Source organism: Trachypithecus francoisi, unplaced genomic scaffold (assembly GCF_009764315.1).
Source record: "Trachypithecus francoisi isolate TF-2019V2 unplaced genomic scaffold, Tfra_2.0 Lachesis_group17, whole genome shotgun sequence".
In the NCBI taxonomy this organism is placed as follows: Eukaryota; Metazoa; Chordata; class Mammalia; order Primates; family Cercopithecidae; genus Trachypithecus; species Trachypithecus francoisi.
The window spans coordinates 62,273,544-62,295,838 of NW_022681462.1; the positions used below are offsets into that span (position 1 = coordinate 62,273,544).

At 35.2% G+C, this 22,295-nt stretch overlaps 1 protein-coding gene across 2 annotated transcripts in view; it reads left to right on the forward strand.

Moving 5' to 3' along the window:
* The window catches only part of SRBD1 (S1 RNA binding domain 1), a 230,814-nt gene that overhangs the window by 117,957 nt on the left and 90,562 nt on the right, over nt 1-22,295 (forward strand). For both annotated transcript variants that reach the window (XM_033175816.1, XM_033175817.1), the window contains exons 15-16: nt 9,927-10,018; nt 20,616-20,698. In XM_033175816.1, the coding sequence (XP_033031707.1) occupies nt 9,927-10,018; nt 20,616-20,698 (175 nt within the window). The remainder of the gene's footprint in view (nt 1-9,926; nt 10,019-20,615; nt 20,699-22,295) is intronic.

Here is a 22,295-nt window from a genome sequence, read left to right on the forward strand (position 1 = left end):
AAAAGAACACTTATGACTCACTAGTAAGGAGACAAACTGATTAAAAATGCGCAGAATAGATATTTCACTAAATAAGATTAGAAAAGGCCAGTAAGCACATTGAGTAAATGATTTGCATCATTAATGATTAAAGAAATATAACTAAAATTATAAGTAGATACCACTTCATAACCACTAAAATAGCTATACTAAAAAGGCAGACAAATAACAAGTATTGTCAAGGATATGAACAAACTGGAGCCTTCATTCATTGCACCTAGGCAGTTTTCTTTTTTGAGACGGAATCTCACTCTGTCACCCAGGCTGGAGTGCAATGGTGCTATCTCAAGCGATTCTCCCACCTCAGCCTCCTAAGTAGCCGGGATTACAGGTGCGTGTCACCATGCCCGGCTGATTTTTGTATTTTTAGTGGAGATGGGGTTTCACCATGTTGGTCAGGCTGGTCTTGAACTCCTGACCTTGTGATCTGCCCACCTCAGCCTCCCAAAGTGCTGGGATTACAGGCGTGAGCTACCACTCCCGGCTGGCAGTTTCTTAAAAAAAATTAATGTGAAATTGAATTTTGGTGATGGTTGTACAACATTTATTAAAAGTCATTGAATTATATACACTTAACATAGGTGAATTTTATGCAATGTAAATTATACCTCAACAAACCTTAAAAAGAGTAGTCCCAGGACCAGAAGTATCTAATTCACCAGTGAACTTCTCAGAAATGCAAATTCTTAGCCACAGTGAAATAGAAACTGGGGGGGTGCGGCCCAGCAGTCTGTATCAAACCCTCCAGCTAATTCTGATGTAGGCTCCAGTTTGAGAATTACTGCTGTAGATTCAAGGAAAGTTAAATGGAAGTATGGGTTGTTTTTGGTACCATTTATGTACATTCAGTCTACCCTGTTCCTGTAACTGCAGGAAAGGTTTGAATTAAGGACTGTTCTAGTAGAGTTAAAGGAAATTATAGGGCAATGAGAGTAAAAATAAACTGGCCTTTCATGTTCTTGATATGTCCCTGTGAGAAACTTTATGATTGTGATGTTTGTGTACCATATGTTGGTAAATCCCTGTGTTCTTTTAGGCTTGCTGTTAGTTAATGAACGTAGCATAAACAGGTTCATTTGCCATAACGACAGTAGAAGTTTAGATCCCTGAAAGGAATTATGTCTCCTAAATATTTACACAGTGTAATATAGCAGAGTCAGAAATGTGCAGTGATCCCAAAAAAGTAAAGATCTGACTATAGATAAAGAAGTAAATGGAGCAGCCGGCTGAACTGAGCAACTCATTCTTTCCCTACATCTGTTCAGTGTACTTTAAAAACCATGATTAGGAAAGAGGCTGATCTGTACATAGCATGTGTTTTCAGGATTTTTTTTTTTTTCAGCATTAGCTGGGTGGCCAACAGAAATTTTAAAAGTTGAGGCTGCTCCAGAATAGAGCTTCAAGATCCAAACTGGAGGTGACTGGATGGTGAGTATGTTAGATGAAGTTTGTAGATAGGGTCTCCTTTGACTGGATAGTGGTGACTCCTGCTGAGGTATAAGTACAGAGGGAAGTAGAGTTCATGGGGAGGGGGATAAACAAATGTAAGAGAAAGGAGAAAGGGAGGAGTGAGGAATGGCGTCATGAATGTATGTCATTTGTTAGCGGAGTTCACTGAGATGTTAACAGTACAGTATAGAAACATTAGTGAATATAGCAGAAACCATTGTTATTTCCAAAACTATATTCAACTATAGGTAGAGAAGTACTGGGCTGTTTGTTGCTGGCAAAGTATATCTCTGCTTCTGTCTTTCTCTTTTTAATTATTATTTACTTCTTACTGTTCTTTCCTTTTGCTTTTTTTTCTGTTTGTTTATTTGGAATTTTCTTTTCTGTTATCATTCTTTCTTAATGCTTTTAATAGTATTATTGGGAAAATATAGCAAAATGCTAGAATATTCTTAAAGTTGGCTAATTCTCTCATGTTATTAGATAATGATGGAGTAGAATAATTTGCAATATATTTTATTTTAAAAAATCTATTCCATAGCAATCTGAACTTCTGATATTTATTACTGGACAAACTCCCACAGATGCATTTAAGCTAAAAATAAAAAAACAAGACATAGGAGCAGTAGAAGAGTAAATAAAGCAAACTTTTCATTAAGAAAACTTCAGAATTCTCTGTGCAACTTGTATCTGAATGAAGTTGCACTTGAAAAGTATAAACAAATGCAAATAATCTGGTATTATATGAGTAAATGCAAATTTGAGTACATAAGAAATTGATAATTTTGGAATTAACTGCAAGAATCAGTAGAAGCAACTTTTCGGTGTTTTGGGGAGATGGCAGGTGGGTTGACATACTATGTTTTTTAAGCCAATACCTTTCAAAATGTTGACCAAAGAACATTTTAATTATAAAATTAGAACAGTATTTATGCCCTGCCCCCTTAGATTTTGTATCTTGTTAGCGGTGAACCTGGAATGTTTATAGTACTGTTGCAAATAACGGTTTCTTCCACAGTTATTGTTCCTTCCTCTCTGTGAGCCTGCTTTTCCTGTCCCAGAGTCAACCAGGCCCTTGCCTCTTGCCTAGTCTAATACCACTTATGCAGCAGGTCTTGTAGTTGGTCGTGTGGCAGTTTTTTTCTTCAGTTCCCTTAGTGGTGCCATGCAGTACTTATAACAGTTTTATGTTGGTATCAGATACAGGTGGAGAAAAAAGATAAAAGAGGGATTTTGAAAAAGAAAAGCAGAATGCGGGGAGGGAGGGAAGAGAGAGAGAGTGAGATGCTTACTGTGGAAGGTAATGGGAAATGACAATTTCTGCTCATGCCATTCTTTGTCAAAATTTCTTCTGCCTTAGTAGAGGGACTTAATCTATAAATAGGAGACAAACTTTCCATCTTCTTTTTCCTTCAGTTTGTTGATTTGCTTTTCCCCATGATGACATTTGAAGGTACCATTGAGTTTGTCATCTCTGTGAAGTTTAGAACCCCAAAGTCCAAATTAAAGCTCTGCTTTTTAGTTGGTAATTCGGATCTGTCCATTTTAGGTTTCTTTTGTGGTTGTAAAGTGTTCTTTTCATCACTGTGGTATGGGGCACCAAAAGAGAAGTAGCCAAGAGAATTCTGTTCTTTTGAAAGATTGCTCTAAGATATGATAGGATGTCCATCTGGGAGTATGCTTAGATCCTCTGGTTGTTAGACTTTTTGTATTCTCCCAGGCTTGGTATGGATCCTTTGTGTGATAACTCTACCACTGCTAGAGTTGTTCTCTGTGGAAAATGATCATCTTTTTTGAAACATAACAAACTTAGAAAAACAAAAACAAAACACTGGTAATTGAAGAATTGCTTCTAACTTGTCCTCCACCAGATGGTGCTAGTGTTACGTATCCAAAGGTAAACTCCTTTGGTATTGAAATAAGAAGGTTGTGTGTTTTCTTTCTCTTTTTCTGCCTCACCATATTTTGCCCTTAGTATTTTTTCATACATACTACTTTCCTGGCATACTGCTGTGTCACCTCACATCTTTTATATCGTAGATAGTGAGCTGATGTATGCCTTAGTGATCATGAAGGATAACTTGGGAGGCCAAGTAAAATTCAAGAGGGCAAGGACCAAGTGAAATTTTAGGATGTATAATATGTATTTTCTTATAAGATTTTTTAAATCATTCATTTGCTTCTTATATGGCCTGTGTGTGAAAGTTGAGAACGTGTTCTTGCAGAACTTTTCTGCTTAGCTATCTTTCTTTTGTATTATCATAATGATATCATAAAATGTCATTGCTTGAGATCTTCTACAAACAAATGATAATGTTTACCCAGATTTAAGTTCACAATAACTTTAATAACTTTAAAAGAAAGTATGGTGGATTAAAAAAAAAGTTGGCCATTATCTGATATGATTCCCTGTCCAATTAATAATTGTTCTTACATTTTAAACCTTTTCTGATTACATGTGAGTATTACATGGTTATTGCAGAAAAAAAGAACCAAGAATACAATTAAAGTAATAATACATGTTTAAATACTATTAACATATTACATAAGCCTTCTGTTTTTTTCTTTTACCCAGTTTTAACTTAATAATTTATCATAAATATTTTACATAAGATAAAAATGTTTAATAATAATAATTTCTAATGACAGTATAATTAAATGAACCCTTTAATGATAGGCATTTTTTTCACTTTGTTTCAGTCACAGTTATGCTATCATAAATAGTGTGGTTTAATTTTTTTTGAATTTTTACATTTCATTCACATACATTGTTAAAAATATAATAGCTTGTTCAGAGAGGATGTACATTTTTGTGATTTTTGATCTGATTTTCAATTTACCATCCAAGAGCTCTACAGTTTGAAAGTCTTTGACAGGGCATGATTCTGCTTGTTTCCCTATGTCCTCTTCACTAGATTACCTAAGTTTTTTCTTTTTTTTTTTTGAGATGGAGTTTCATTCTTGTTGCCCAGGATGGATTGCAATGGCACAATCTTGGCTCACTGCAACCTTCACCTCCCAGATTCAAACAATTCTCCTTCCTCAGCCTCCTGAGTAGCTGGGAATACAGGCATGCACCACCACGCTCAGCTTATTTTTTTTTATTTTTATTTTTTTTTTGTATTTAGTAGAGACCGAGATTCACCATGTTAGTCAGGCTGGTCTTGAACTCCTGACCTCAGGTGATCCACCCACCTGGGTCTCCCAAAGTGCTGAGATGACAGGCGTGCGCCACCGTGCCGGCCCTACCTAAGTTTTTAAGGTGACTAGATATTGCTCATTTGAGAATCCCTGAAATGATAATTCATCATTAAATAAAAGAATTTAAAATTGCTTTGATATTTTCTTAGAAGTAAGCTGTACCCTGTAAACATTAAATCTTAGAGCCCTTATTATTTGTGGTAGTTTAGTTTTTGGCCTTGTCTCCTATCCCTAAAATACAAACAGCTATTCTTTTGATACTTCAGAACAGGTTATCTCATATGCAAATAATTAAGATTTATGTTGGTTCATGTTTTTAGTGCTTTCTATTACTTGTTGAGAAACCTAGTGCAAGTCATTTAACCTCTCATGATACGTTTCTCAGTCTGACAAGTTGGAAGAATGTTTTTTAGATAAATTATTTTTAAAACTTTGAGATGAGCTAGGCATTTGGCATAGTAGCTTTTTAATACATTTGTTTTTGATAGGCAGAAGGAAGGGAAAGAGGAAGATGCTAGATAATTTGTAGAGCTTGAAGAATTCTAATATACTTTTGCAAAGAATTAAAAACATATCAGTCAATATTGAGAAATTATATCGCAGTTGATTTTTGGTATCTTACTAAATAACTGCATTTTTATTTAAGCAAATTACCTTTAAATTAAATTCTTCTCTTAACATAAGAAAGCATGTAATTTTTTTAAAAATCAGAAAAACCTAGTTATTTACATACTTGAGAAATGGGAAGAAAAGAAATTCATGCAGAATCTTCATGAAATCTTGTAAATGAATGTGAAAACTGTTAGCCCAATAACTTAAAAAAAAAAAAAAAAACTAGTTTTTCTTTCTCATGAAAATAATCTCACCTTCCTGTCTCAATTTGGCAAAATATAATAATGATAATAACATTCCTTACTGTCAGAATGAATAGTCACTGTAAGAAATGTTTTAGGAAACCTAGTTTTAAAAGGTCCATCAATATGCAATCTGTCATGGTAGAAAAGACTTGTAAACTGTAGCGATATCAATTCTATTATTTAAACATATATCTTTTATAAAGAAAACAAATTATGTTGATTAATGATTCGCTTTTGTAAGTAACACCATTGAATTTTACCTGAGATAAAACTTAGCATTTTTGTGCCAGGCATGGTGACTCATGCCTGTGATCCCAGCACTTTGGGAGGCTGAGGCGGGTGGATCACCTGAGGTCAGGGATTCTGATCAGCCTGACCAACATGGCGAAATCCCGTCTCTACCAAAAATACAAAAATTAGCCGGGCATGGTGGTGGGCGCCTATAATCCCAGCTACTTGGAAGGTTGAGGCAGGAGAATCCCTTGAACCTGGGAGGTGGAGGTCGTAGTGAACCTAGGTCGCGCCATTGCACTCCAGTCTGGGCAACAGAGCGAAACTTTGTCTCAAAAAAATAAATTAATTAAATAAAACTTAGCATTTTTAACTCATAAGGTTTTTGTCAAAAAATATGAAAGTGGGCCGGGCGCGGTGGCTCAAGCCTGTAATCCCAGCACTTTGGGAGGCCGAGACGGGTGGATCACGAGGTCAGGAGATCGAGACCATCCTGGCTAACACAGTGAAACCCCGTCTCTACTAAAAATACAAAAACTAGCCGGGCGAGGTGGCGGGCGCCTGTAGTCCCAGCTACTCGGGAGGCTGAGGCAGGAGAATGGCGTAAACCCGGGAGGCGGAGCTTGCAGTGAGCTGAGATCCGGCCACTGCACTCCAGTCGGGCGACAGAGCGAGACTCCGCCTCAAAAAAAAAAAAAAAAAAAAAAAAATGAAAGTGAATGCATTGATATTGTGAGTACTTATTTGCTTTTTAGTTTATAAGTGTGTGGTTTGTTTCCTTAAAATAAAAATCCTAAAAGTAGTGCTTAATTAAATAAAATCTCTTTAATTATCAATTATAGAGAATTGTCATATTATAGATTTGGTAAAATGTAAATTCAATGGTAGCTTCTGAAGTGTACTTTCTTATATCTAAAACTTGAAATGCTAATGTATTGGTTTAGGTGAGGGTCTCAACTATAGCAATTTGAAGGACCTTCTGAGTACTGTAATAATCTGTAAATAATGAGTTGAATTACAACTGTGGCAGTTAAAATCCCCCCAAATAATAAATTCTGCTCAGTCTTATCTGCTTCATGGCAAAATACATAAAATAATCAAATTGCTAGAATTTTGAGCCTAATTTGTTTGTACTGGTGAGAAATTTGTTTCGTGAAATGTAATATTAAATCATTAGATATATGAATTTGATATAAAGTTCTTTTTTGCTTTCTGCAAAATATATTAGAGATAATTGGAATAATTTCCCAATAGTTTGTTGGAAAATTTCCCATCAAACAGAAAGTGTTTTTGTAAATCTAGTATACTTTTGGCAAGTGTCTGTTCTTGAACTCTTAAATAGGAATGAAAAAGGGAGGGTATTATAGCTTTTGTTCTTAACAACGTCTGGAAAAAAATCATCACCTCTCCCAGTTTGATTTGTTTCATGAATTCTTGTCACATATACTTCTTTGGTCCTTATAGATTTTATATTGAAGTACTCAGTGTTGAGGTTTTTCTGTTCATTTAGGTTTTTAAGATGTCTGATCTATGCTGAGCACTGAACTATTTACAGACACTTACTATTCAGTAGCTAAAGCATATGAAATTTACTACATTTTGTATTGATTTAATATTAATGTTAATCTAAAATCTTTGGGTGCAATGTGTCACATCTGTTTTGTATTCCTCTGTTTAAAAGAAATGGCAGTATGGTATTTGGAGGAATATTTATTATCTGAGTGTTTTCCTTTGCAATAGTTTCCCTCAGTCTATTGAAAATTATAACCTCCAAGAGCCCGGCAAATTCTCAGGTACCTGGTTGCTAAAAACCACAGTTAATTGGAATTTTTATTTACCATTTAAGTTCCTTTTATTTAAATTGTTGTAACTTTGGAGGCTTCTGGAAATGATAGAAAATAAATCTGTGGTGATATTTGAAAAAATAATCTTTTCTCTTAATAATAGGTCTAGCCTGTACTTTTATGGATACTCTGTCTTTTTAGAAAAGACTTTCTTAGATTGAATGTTGACTTGTATTTAAAACTGAATTTTCCATGGCTGGTTGCTAAATATTCTTATCCTGGGTTAAGCAGCGTTTCTTAACCTTTTGGGGGGTCATGAATTTCTTTTAAGTAGTCAATGAATGCTAGAGCTTGTATTCCTAGGGGAGAAATGTATATAAACACAAACATTTTACGTACAGTTCTGATTAATCCTGCCTCTCTCTGCCCAGTAGTCCAAGGGCCCCCGGTTAGGAAATGCCACTATAATGGAACTGAAAAAATCACTTCTTAAGTTAGTTTTAACATCACATTATTATGTCACACTACATTTTCTTCACCACAAGCTTTATTTAACATTACATTTTCTCCTTGATCATTATATTATTAGAAGATAAGCATAATCTAAATCTTATTTTGGAGAAAAAGCAATATTACCTTTTAATTTTAAAGCTGGTCTCTGAAGTTATGGAACATGTTTGACTCCTATATGTCCTTAAGTTCTGCTTTAGATAAGTAAACAATCCACTTTACCTTTTGATCAAAGATAAAGATAAAAGAAGAGAGATATGAGTTCTTCTGGATCTTTTGTTTAGGAAAATAGCTCTTCCTTAGAAAATATGTTGCATTTGTTGTTTGGCACAAAAGTATGAATTCTCATTTTATTGAGAGTTTGAGAAACTATTTAAGGGTTACCTGATTGTGCTAGTTAAGGCTCAGACTTGGAAATCAAGCAGGTTAGGGTCCAAATCTAACTCAGTTCCTTTCCAGCTATATGATCTTGGGCTTATTACTTATCCCCAAAATGGAACCTACTCTGTTAAATGAGATAATGTCTGTAAAGTGTTTTTTTGCTTTGTGTATAATATGCACTCAGTTAGCTCTTATTGTATCACAATGATGGTGATGATGAAAAACAGGATGAGCAGCTTGCTTTTCAGTTGTAGTGTTTATTTTTTTCTATTTAAATATAAGATAGTAGATCTTGGTTGCAGAAAGAGAAGTCCTCACATTCCCCAAAATAATCTTTCCAAGTTATGGTGGCTTACATTTGTCATAAAAATTTATTCAAGAATTCTCCAAAGATGGGGATAGCAAACTAACTTTTCCACATTATACTTCTCAATATTCAGTTGTTACAGTGGGGCAGTATGTTAAATGTCATCTGTTAAATTTGCCTCATACAATTGAAGTAAATACTGAGGAGCAGAGAAAGAGAGAGGTTGCTAAGAGTGGATTAAAAAGTGAGTCCTAACATGTTTCTGGTTTTGAATATTGACACCTACATGGTCACGTGGTATAGAGCCACATGTATTGTGTGTACTTAGAGTAGTTGATGTTTCTTTGCATGTCATATCGTAAAGAAGAACTCTAATATAAAAATTTCTGATAAGCTGTACAAATGGCAATCCCCATACAAATGTCAGCTGTAAGACAGTATTCTCATTGCAGTTTGTATGGTATTTGTAGCCAAAGAAGAAAGGAAAAGAATGAAAGAGAATGATTTGTGTGACTATTTGATTAAATAAATGATGAAATGAGTTAACACCTGCTTGAGTGGAAGGCTTTAAGTTCACTGAAAGGATGATGATTTTCAGATCCTCCTGAAAAGTCGGATGACATCCTGTGTAATCCCCCTTTTTTTCCCATGTTGTGGTTGTAAATTATAACTAGGTAACAACAATAACAGTGCTTATGATGGTGGTTTTTTGTATGTCTGCATGTGTACATATGCACACATATGTCCATATGCTCTCCAAGATGCCTTAGAATGATTAATCCAGATAAGAATCATAAATGTCAGTCAATATGGATTATAAACACAGGAGAGGCTAAGTGCATTCTGAAAATTTTGAAGTTGGCATCATGGGAGAGTATTCATTGTATTAATCTGTAAACCATCTGTTGTTACCAGTGACAGAGAAAGCAACTGATTGAATTCATTATGGATTTAAGTCTGTGTATTTCATATGTGAAAAAAACAAACACTGCATCATCATTTTATATTAATGAAATATTAGATGCTGTCAGTATCATTGAGATACGAAGACAACACTTTGCCCTGTTTGTTTTTTTTTTTCCTTGTAATTCCTGGTTTCATTCCTTTATTTTCTTTGACCAGGCAGGAAGTTTGGAAAATGATATTCCCCTTTTTCTGTCTTCTCAGTATCGTCAGTGAGGCAGGAGCATCAATCTACAGTGTCAGCCCTGAAGCTAACAAAGAGATGCCAGGACTAGACCCTAATTTGAGAAGTGCAGGTAAGAAACTATGAACCATCACAAAAACATGTGATTTTGATATTTTGGACAGCATGTGTGGCATGCTAAATATTCTAAATATCAAAGAAAATTTAAAGTTACACTACATGCATAAGAATTGGCATATTAGAAAGAAAGTGATTATGGAAAAGAAGAGGAAGAATATTGTACTATTTTAAAGAACACTACTATTCTGTAGTGGAAAGTTAACTCACAAAGTCTTTAGCAACATTATATGCCAGAGAGTTCAGTAATAAAAATAATAGACTGGGTGCGGTGGCTGAAGCCTGTAATCCCAGCACTTTGGGAGGCCGAGGTGAGTGAATCACGAGGTCAGGAGTTCAAGACTAGCCTGGCCAAGATGGTGAAACTCCATCTCTACTAAAAATACAAGAATTAGTGGGGCATGGTGGCAGGTGCCTGTAATCCAAGCTACTCAGGAGGCTGAGGCAGGGAATTGCTTGAACCCAGGAGGCAGAGGTTGCAGTGAGTCGAGATCATGCCACTGCACTCCAGCCTGGGCGACAGAGTGAGACTGTCTCAATAAGATCTTTTATTATTGTTACAAAATATTATTAAAGCTTTTTGTTGGCAAAAAGTAATATAGTAACAAAATATTTGTAATACAAATTTATGAATGTACACAGACTTTCAGTTTAGTGCCAAATATTTGTCAAATGACTAGTCTCTCGTCTTGCTAATAGAGTTGTCATTTGATCATGTTTTACTTAAAACACCCTGCTTTGATTTTAGTTGTATTTGATTGCTTTGATTTCTGTAATGTGGAATAGTCAAAATCTTGTGTGTGAAGAAATTAAGATACTTTGATGCATTTCATGAAAGCAGTTGGTATCATAAGCAATATGTTAGATCAGGTCAGTGCATTTTTCTGTATAATAGGTGAATATTTAGACCACTTGGTTAGCAATGGACCTGTTATTTAATTTTTTCCTTAAATATTATCGTCAGATTTCATTGGCTGTTCTTGAAATTTATACCTGGAGAGATATATATGAAATTTTTACATTAATCTAAATCTAAAAGTGTTCTTACATCCAAAAGAACTTGTAGTTTCCCGTCAGTTGTTTCATGACATAATTCCCTCTCTAAAATGATCATCTTCTTAAATCCCAGCTAAAAATCTTGCTTCTCCTGGGAAGCTGCTTCTTAGCACAGCAGCTCAGCGTGATTTCTATCTCCTCACCATGTACTCTTTTTGTGGTTGCCTTTTAATAATAATGGCAGAAGGAATAGAAAAGTAGTCATACTGGGATCTGCTAATAGTAATTTTTTAAGCACTTAGTATATGTGAAACATTGTGGTATGTTACCAAGATTATTTTATCCTCTCTATTGCCCTGTGAGATATTTGTTATTATCCCCACTTTTAAAATAGGAAACTAAGGCTTAAAGAGGCCACTTAACCAGTAAATGTGCACATAATATTTGTGTACCTAATTTCTATGATAAAATGGCACTTTCATTTATAACAAAATAAAATCCAGAATTTCTCAAGTTGGCACTGAGAAGGTATCTCCCAATAGTGTGTTGGAAAAAATATTTAGACCATATTTTCTGAGAGATAACAATCCCTCAGGCCTCCCACTGCTGAAGAGACTGCTGTTTCTTCTTAACCACTGGCCCATGTGTGTAAATAATTGTCACAGTATTATAGGTGAAACAGAATTACAACATTCCGACAAGATTCTATGAAAATAGAGGATAATAAAATGGAAAATCATTATATGGTTCTAATTACTGTAATTTCAAAGTCTGCTGTGTCTTCAGTGTGTGATTCAGTTTAAGTATCTGTGTCTTCCTTCTGTGTCTTAGCTCACTTCTATGTGGCAATGACCATGTTTAATATATACCTAGACACTTTTGAGTCTGGTCCTGGAGTCAAATAGTCAAAGAGGTTGGAGTCTCTACTCTTGGTTTTCTAGAGTCCACTTTCTTTTCAATTCCTATTTCTCATTGAGAGTCTTTCTTTTTCCTGGTAATTGATGCCAGGGGTGACTTTTTACTTTATGTGAGATCTGAGCTACCTACAGGTGTGGATTTTACCTTTAAGTCCTCTAAATGTTTACTGTATAAGAATATAACAGAACTTCAGCATTCATATGTGTGTTAAGCATGTGTAAGAAAATGACCCTCATTACTACATCTCTTGACCAATTTATCAGCTTCCTGAAAACAGAAGTTGTCTTCTATATATATGCTTATATTCCCCATGATGCATTGTACATGGCCTTTAAATTGGATGGATATAGTAGATGGATAATATTAAACTGTTTATTATGGATTTAAAGTGGAAGATTGAGTGTATGTTTCATTCCTTCTCTCCTTCTGAAATTGATTAAAATGACATGATAGAATGAAAGCATAAACCTACTAAGATAAAAGGAATGGGAGAACAAATAGCAACAACAACAAGATTTGAAGCCTAAAGTGGATAGATGAGCAATAAGTCACTTAGTCAACTTGAGAATGTTGAATTCTGAGCCAGCATTGTACAAAATACGGAACTAACCTAGGATGGATCATACAACACCTATAGGTTCAGGAAATGATGCCAAGTACTTTGGAGGTATGCTGAGAGGGTTGAGGCTGGGTTGAAAATGAAAGTATTGGTTGAAAGTCTGTTTAAAAAGCAACGAGACCAAATTAAACATAGTCCTAGCAATTTCACTCCTACACATGTCCCCAGAAAAATTGAAAACAGGTATTCAGCCAAAATACTTGTATGCAAGTGCTTATAGCAGCATTATTTACAATAGCTAAAAGTTGGAAACAACTCACATGATGAAAGAATAAACAAAATGTGGTACAGCCATACAATGGAATATCATTCAGCCATAAAAAGAATGAAGTACTGGTACATGCTACAACACCATGTGAACCTCAAAAATGTCATGCCAACATAAGTAAAAGAAGCCAATCCCAAAAGACCACATATTGTATGGTTATATGAAATGTGCAGAATAGACAAATCTGTAGAGATTGAAAACTGACTGGAGGTTGTCAGGGACTGGGGAGAGACAGGAATGGAGAGTGACTGCTTAATGGGTACAGGGTTTTCTTTTGGCATAGTGAAAATGTTTTGGAACTTGATAGAGGTGGTGAGGCACAATATTGCAAGTATCCTAAGTACCACTGATTTCTGTACTTTAAAATAGTTAATTATATGTTACAGGAATTTCACCTCAATAAAGCAACAACAGCAATTAACATCCCCTTCCACAACAGTTGAGGAACTGTCTTTTCACTACCTTTGCAGAAGACTGGGGATTTGTTCTCTGGAGAGGGTTAAACAGAAGGATTCTACAAAGGAGGACACAGCTTACAAACGAGAGTGGGGATGCTACTGAAGTAAAGGGGAGTTGAGGAAATATTTACATGCAGTTGTAGAGATCTTAGAGAGGAATAAATCTATGCAGATAAAAGGACTCTGCCAATACAAGAGACAACATTGAAGAAACTTGAGATTAGAGGTACCACAAAGAAATGGCCAGAGCACCCAAAGTAAAGCCATAGTTGATAAGCCTTACCACTGGGCAAAGCACTTAATGTCATTGTTTTAGCATCCTGCCCCTGGTGGACAGTCAAAGGTCACCTAACATGTAATGAAAACTTATACTATTAATATTAAAAACAGATGCCAAAATACACTAGGGAAGAAGAAAAACTACTTGGAGGAAATAGAGATGATGAAGACAGAAGAAAAAGTTTAACATTCTCAGAGAAATAAAAAATATTCTATTATTTAGAGATATATTTACATAAAGTAAAAGTCACCCTTTTTAGGTTCATCATCTATGAATTTTGAAAAGTTTATACTAGTTGGGTAACCTTCAGTCTACCTCCATTACAGTGAGGATACAGAAAATTTTTTTCAGTTCAACATATTTCTCAGCTTCTTGTTCAAAAATGTAGTTATTACTTAGAGGGTCAAGATTACAATAGATTTGCATCAAGACTGCTAAAACTACATTTTAATAAACATTATAGTGAAAAAATTCTAATTTGGAGTTGTTGGCTAAAAAAGACAACATGGGAGAATTTTACTTATTTTCCTCTGTTCCTGTCTTGACGTCAAGGGGAAGGATAAAATGAGATGAATATTAGACTTTAAAAATACAGATGTCTAATATTGCTAGATAACAGGATGAGACAAATTTTAAAGAGAGTACAGTTCACTATAGTCTTTTAAGCAAATAAATTGATTTGCTCCAGAAGCTTTAGGATTCTAGATATTTCATAGAATTGAAAGGCCAAAACCCATGACATTCTTTTTCTTTGGATATAAAACATATTATGAAGTGAAGAGAAATGTTGCTTTCAAGGTTACTGTATGTGGGCATGCAAGTTATATACTCAACCACTTATCCATAGGAAGTAGCTCTGGTTGCATATCTTTTAGGGTGATAATCTTTACTCAGTCTGGGATCCCTTCCCCAACTTTTGGCATATCAAATGTAATTTCTTTCTCTAATGCTTAACTTTTTGTATTATTATCCCATATTAATTGTTTTCCTCTATACATTGAGCTATGTTACCATTTAATAAATTAGCATTTATAAAAAAACCTAAAATCCCTATACGTACTTTATGTTCTCATTTCATTGGTCTATGTAGCCTACCACAATGCAACTCTCAATTTCTGTGGCTTATAATATGCCTTGCTTTAATTTTTTAAAATCGCATTTTTCATAGTATTTCTTTTTTTTTGCAAATGAACTTTAAAGCCATTTGATAAATACAGTTGACCCTCTGCACGTGCCCACAGATTCAACCGTGGATTGAAAGTATTTTAAAAAAAAATACAACAATAAAAATAATATAGATGTGAAAATATAGTATAACAATTATTAACATAGCATTTACATTGTATTAGGTATTATAAGTAACCTATAGGTGATTTAAAGTATATGGCAGGGTGTGTGTAGGTTCTATGCAAATGGTACTCCATTTAATATAAAGTACTTGAGCATCCACAGATTTTGGTGTCTGCAGTGGTCCTGGAACCAGTCACCCAAGGATACAGGATGACTGTACTTGTAAAAGTCTATAGTATATAGAGTGAAATTCTGTAAAATTTCCACTTTCATCCCTGTTCTGCATGTTTTATTTTTATTCATGGGTTGTTTATATATATATATGTGTGTGTGTGTGTGTGTGTGTGTGTGTGTATGTTTAACATTGTGAATAGATTTTTATCCATGATTCTATTGTTTTGTTTTTATTACATTTTAATTTCATCATACTATACATAAGATCTCTGTAATTTATTAATGTATAACTACAAGTACATACCCTTTCACCAGCATCTCCTCATTCTCTCCACTCCCCAACTCCTGTGTTATTGGTTTGATAGCATATGGTAGAAGCATCAGTTTTTGTTTGTGTGTCTTGAAACTACCCAGCTGATTGGAATCTTGTTAGTTCTGATATTTCTTCATTGGACTTGCTTAGGTTTTCTAGGTAGATAATCATCATATGTAAGTAATGTCATTTCAATATTTGTATCTTCCCTTTTTGTCAAGTTGCATCAACTAGAGTTTTCTGAACAATGGTGAATAGTAGTGAAACAGCAAACTATTGTCATGTGGGCAAAATAGTATTTGGCATACATTTGGACATACTACATTTTAAAAAACAATAGCTTCGTTGAGATATAATTTACATAACATAAAATTTACCCTTTTAAAGTGTACAAGTCAGTGTTTTCTAGTATAGTCAGAGCTGTACAACTATCACCACTGTCTAGTTTTATAACTTCATCCCAAAAAGAAGCCCATACCCATTAGCAATCACTTCCATTACTGTCTTCACTCACCACCCAAACTTCTGGCAAACATGAATGTATTTTCTGTCTGTATGGATTTTCCTGTTCTGGACAGTTCATATAAAAGAAATCATATAATATGTGGTCTTTGTGACTGGCTTCTTTCACTTAAGCATAATGTTTTCAAGATTCAACATGCTGTAGCATGTATCAGCCCTTCATTTCTTTTTATTGCCAAATCCTATTGTATGGGTATACAACATTTTGTTTAGTCATCAGTTGATGGATTTTTTTTTTTTTTTTAACATTTTTGGCTATTATGAATAAGGCTGCTGTGAAAATTCATGAATAACATTTTATATGAACATAATGTTTCCATTTCTCTTGAGCGTATACCTGAGAATAAAAATTGGGGTGCATGTAACTATGTTTAACATTTTCCAGAAATCTTTTTGACTTCTATTACTTTGCTGTCCTCATCATTTATTCTCTGCCTCTTTTATTACTTCCTCCTTTTCTTCTTTGTCTCAAAATGTAGACGTTCCCTAAGTTTTGGGCCATAACTCTTCCTCCTTCTTAATTATCTTTATCAGCAATTCATTAGACTCCCTTTTCCTGAGCTACCTCCCTCTTACTTTCAAGAATCTATTGTCCACTTGATCATTCTCAACCTAGAGCTCTGCATTATTACTGTCTACTAAACAACTCATTCTTGATTATCTTGCTAGCAGGAAAGTAGCACCATCTCTCTCTAAAGCTTGGATATAGGAGTTATAAAAGTGTTGTATGACATTTTTGTTTTCTCAGTGCATACAAAAGTTATGTTTACACTATAGTGTGTTAAGAATCTAATGGCATTATATCTCAAAAAAAATGTACACACCTTAATTAGAAAATATTGTTAAAAATGCTAATGATCATCTGAGCCTTCAGCAGTTCACAATCTTTTTGCTGGTGGAGGGTCTCGCTTTGATGTTGATGGTTGCTAACCGGTGTGGTGGTTACTGAAGGCTGAGATGTGGTGGCAGTTTCTTAATATAAGACAACAATGAAGTCTGTTGCATCAGTGGACTCTCCTCTCACAAAAGGTTTCTCTGTAGCATGTGATGCTGTTTGGTAGCATTTTATATTCAGTAGAACTTCATTTAAATTTGAAGTCCATGTTATCCATTCCTGCTGCTGCTGCTTTATCAACAAAGTTTATGTAATCTTTGATATCTTTTGTCATTTCCACAATGTTCATAGCATCTTCACCAGGAGTAGATTCCACCTCAAGAAGCCACTTTCTTTGCTTATCCCTAAGAAAGCAGCTCCTCATTATGTCAAATTTGATTGTGAGATTGCAGCAATTCAGTCACATCTTCAGGGTCCACTTCTAATTCTAGTTTTCTTGCTATTTCCACCACATGTGAAGTGGCTTTCTCCACCGAAGTATTGAATCCCTCAAAGTCATCCATGAGAGTTGAAATCAGCCTCCTCCAAACTCTGGTTAATGTTGACATTTTGCCCTCCTCCTATGAATTATGAATGTTATTAATAGCATCTAGAATGGTAAATCCTTTTCCAAAAATTTTCAACGTACTTTGCCCAGATCCTCAGAGAAATCACCATCTGTGGTAGCTATAGCCTTACAAAATGTATTTCTTAAAAAATAAGACTTGAAAGTCAAAATTACTCCATGACTCATGGTATACAGAATGGATGTTGTGTTAGTAGGCATGAAAACAGTATTAATCTTGTACACCTCCATCAGAGCTCTTGGATGACAGGTGCATTGTCATTGAGCACTAATATTTTGTAAGGAATCTTTTCTTCTGAGCAGTAGGTCTCCACGGTGAGCTTAAAATATTCAGTAAGCCATTCTGTAAACATATGTGCCATCATGCAAGCTTTGTCGTTTCATTGATAGAGCACAGGCAGAGTAGATCTAGCATAATTCTTAAGAACCCAGGGATTTTCAAAATGGCAAATGAGCCTTGACTTCAACTTAAAGTCACCAGCTGCATTCCCCTCTAATAAAATGAGTCAGTCTGTCTTTTGAATCTTTGAAGCCAGGCATTGACTTCTCCTCTCTAGCTATGAAAGTCCTAAATGAAATGGCATCTTCTTCCACGAGAAGGCTATTTTGTTTACATTGACAATCTGCTGTTTATTGTAGCCACCTTCATTATGATCTTAACTAGATCTTCTGGATAACTTGCTGCTGCTTCTATATCAGCAATTGCTGTTTCACCTTGTACTTTTATGTTAGGAAGATGGCTTCTTTCCTTAACCCTCACAAACCAGCCTTTGCTGTCTTCAAACTTTTCTTCTGCAGCTTCCTCACCTCTCTCAGCTTTCATGGAATTGAAGAGAGTTAGGACCTTGCTCAGGATTACACTTTGGCTTAAGGGAGTGTTGTGGCTGGTTTAATCACTCAAATTTTCTCCATATCAGCAAAAAGTTGTTTTGCTTCCTTATCATTTTTGTGTTCACTGGAGTCACACTTTTAATTTCCTTCAAGAACTCTTCCTTTGCATTCACAACTTGGCTAACTGGCCCAAGAGGGCCACCTTTCAGCCTTTCTCGGCTTTCAACATGTCTTTTCAATAAGCTTAATTATTTCTAGCTTTTGATTTAAAGTAAGAGACATGTGACTCTTCCTTTTACTTGAATGCTTAGAGGCCATTGTAGGGTTATTTGTTGGCCTAATTTCAATACCATTTTATCTCAGGGAATAGGGAGGCCCCAGGAGAGGGAGAGAGGGGAATAGCCAGTTGGTGGAGCAGTTAGAACACACACATCATTTATTGATTAAGTTTGTTACCTTATAGGTGTGGTTCGTGATGTTCTAAAACAATTACAATAGTGATATCAAAGATCATTGGTCACAGATTATCATAACAAATATAATTTAATTTTGAAATATTGCTGAGAGTTACCAGAGTGTAGCACAGTGACCAGAAGTGTGCCCATGCTGTTGGAAAAATGGCACCAATAGACTTGCCCAAGTCAGGGTTGCCACAAATTTTCAATTTGTAAGAAATGCAGTGTCTGAGAAGCACAATAAAATGAAATGCAATACAATGAGGTATCCATATATTCTTAAATTCTTGACTTGGTTTACTGTTGTGGGGGCTTTTCTTGCTGTTTTTACTTAAAAGTATATAGGCAGTGTATACATGTTGAAAATCATTCTTACTACATTACACATTTAAATGTTAGGCTAAAGAAATAATACTTGCTTTAGAGAAATTCAAGCATATCTCTGCTTTAAATCTGTAATTATGAATGTGGTTATTAGAGGAAAGCATTTCTCCTGTCACCTTCAATGTTTGCACTAACTAACCTTTTGTAATTGATTTCTTTAAATAATAAAGATGTATGTGAAGGCTTTGTAATCCCCATCTCTTCAGGGAGAGAAATAGATTGTATAACACCAGCTGAATGTTCTCTAACTTGCTTTGCAAGGAGCTATATGTCACTATATGTTAGATGTAGTAATAAAGGATATGAAAAAGACTTGAATGATCATGCATTGAACTTGATGTTCACAGTAGATAAGTAGATCTTATGTCTGATTAGAGAAGTGGTACAAATCAGTGACTGGAGAATCTGAGAGTCTCTTGCAAGAGATGACTTTTGTTTCCAGACCTTGAACAGCTTAACATGGAAACAGGCACGGGATTTTCCTTGATGGTCTTAATGTTTTCACTTAATGAATTTATATTTCATCCAACCTGTGTGAGAAGGTGACACTGATCAGCTTCCATGTGTTTTGAAAATGGAATCAGTTCATGTAGAAAGACTCAACGTAAATATGCTACTGGAGAGGGAGGTTGCCTTTAGAACTATTCGTAAGAGTTGTAATATCTTTTTTTCTAGCTAACTCTACCTTATAAATTAAAGATGTGAATTTTTATTGATATTTGGTAAAAAAATGACAATAAATGACGATCAAGTAAAATCGTGACACAGTTAAAGGAATGTTTGAAATTAACTCTAAAGTTTCTTGAGCATGGATTGTAATGGTCAAGAAAGGGATGTAATTAGAACTATGGTGTGTTAAGAGACAAGCAGTTGGGACAGAAGGAGATCACTTGCCAGGGCAATCTTGCAGTCATATTCAAGGCCACATGAGTATATTCATTAGCCAAGTAACTTGATCTCGAGTTGCATTAAGATATGATTCTGCTGGGTGCAGTAGCTCATGCCTGTAATCCCAACACTTTGGAAGGGTGAGGCAAGAGGATTGCTTGAGCCCAGGAATTCAAAGCTGCAGTGAACTGTGATGGCACCACTGCAGTCTATCCAGGGCAACAGAGTGAGACCCTATCTCTAAAAAAAAAGAAATTTAAAAAAGGAGGTAATTATATCATTTGTTCATTATTTGGGGGACCTAGTTCTAATAAGCATATTTGACATATAGAAATATCATATTTGTAATAATGCAGAATTATTTAAAACAAGATTTTGCTTGCTCTGTAAAGTATGAGGTATCCTATTATGCTTTACATAAAGAATGAATAGGTAATCGTGTAAGTATAGGGAATAAACGTTTTATTTGTTTTTCTAAATCTATAATCCTGTCAAACTACTTGTGTTGAAGAATGCTTAGAAATTCTGATGACGTAATTCGTCATGAAAGTTTGCATTTACTTTTTGTGTGGAGGGAAAAGAGAACTTTGAAACTTAGCTGAATTGTTGGCCTTTTTAGAGGGATGATGAGGAGGGACAGGATTAAGTACTTACATTATGAGGAACTAATGTAAGTAATTATTAGGTACTGCTTTTCACATTAAGTCATACTTGTTTTCTGATTCTGTTTTTTCAGTTTCCATAGCGAGACGTGTACAAGATCCATTAGCTGAGCTAGTGAAAATTGAGCCGAAGCACATTGGAGTTGGAATGTATCAGGTAAAGCAATGTGGATCATCTAATTTATGAAATCCATCAATACAAGGAGCAGTACTCAAACCTGGCATAGTAATTAAGTGTCTATGGGAGTAGATTCCCATTTTCAAGGTTATACAGTTTGTGGGAAGTAGGAGTTTTAAGTCATCAGGGAAAGAGGGAATTATTTTTGTCATCGTTGTTCTGGTGTTAATGATTTTGATTAAGACTTAGAATTGACTGTGGTCAGATTTAAAGACTCTGAAAACACTGGATGAAACTAATAACTAATTTGGAGAGAGAGCTTCTTCTTTTAACATTATTATAAAAGTGGAGGTGCTACGGGGACCTGTTGGCTCTTTGTGTAAACCGGTATGAACTATTGATCTTTACTGACCTTTCAAGGAAATGTTTTTGGTACCTTCTCTGTCTTGTTTTTTTCCTGTATTTCCCATTCCTACTTGATTATTATAGTTCGTTTTTGGTCATTACCCAAAATAGTCTAAAACCATTCAGTTGATTAAGTTTCTTACCTTACATGGTTGCAGTTCGTGGCGTTCTAAAATAATTACAATAGTGATATCGTGCATTGATCTTGATGTTCACAGTAGTAAGTAGATCTTATGTGTGATTAGAGAAGTGGTAGGTAATAGTAGTACTCATTTTTGTTGTTACTGTATTTTTAATTCTTGAGGTTGTATGTGTTCATTGGACAATTCAAGACAGCACTAAACGTTGGCAGAGTGAATTTATGGTGATAGCAAAATGGGATGTGGGGCTTAAGTTGTCTCCAGAAGGTTTGGGTCAAATTGTTTTCCTCTTTGTCAAAAGCTGTTAATTGTGAAATAGAGTATTTCCTTCTGTATAATTTTTATGGGATTTGAATGATAGGTACTATACTACACTTTTTCTGAAGAAATATATCATATCATGGATTTTGTGACTACTGGATATGGAAGACACCTTAGAATTCGTGTAACCCTACCCTCCTCATTTGATAGAAAAAGAGTCTGTGTCCTGGAGTACTTAAGACATTTACCCAGGATCACATGGTAGCAAAGCTTGGATTAACCTGTCATATTGAGATTCAACTGGGAATATTTCCGTTTTTATAGCAAGTTGGACTAAGGCATTCAGACTTTTAACTGGACTTACTCACTTCAGAAAGATAGTTGGTAAAGGGACTGATAGCTACAAGTAGATAGAAATGACTGTTATCTAAAGAGTACAACTGGCTACATGCAGTGGCTCATGCCTGTAATCCCAGCACTTTGGGAGGCCAAGGCAGGTGGATCACTGGAGGTCAAGAGTTTGAAACCAGCCTAGCCAACAAGACGAAACTCCATCTCTACTAAAAATACAAAAATTAGCCAGGTATGGTGGCATGTATCTGTAGTCCCAGCTACGTGGAAGGCTGAGGCAGGAGAATCACTTGAACCCAGGACGCAGAGGTTGCAGTGAGCCAAGATTGTGCCACAGGACTCTAGCCTGGGTGACAGAGCGAGACTCCATCTCAAAAAAGAAAAAGTACAACTGTAACAGTTTTGTGATTTAGGCATTATAATGAAGAGGAATTATATTCATTCAAGATAAAGTTATGGAGCATCTTGGCAAGGTAGTG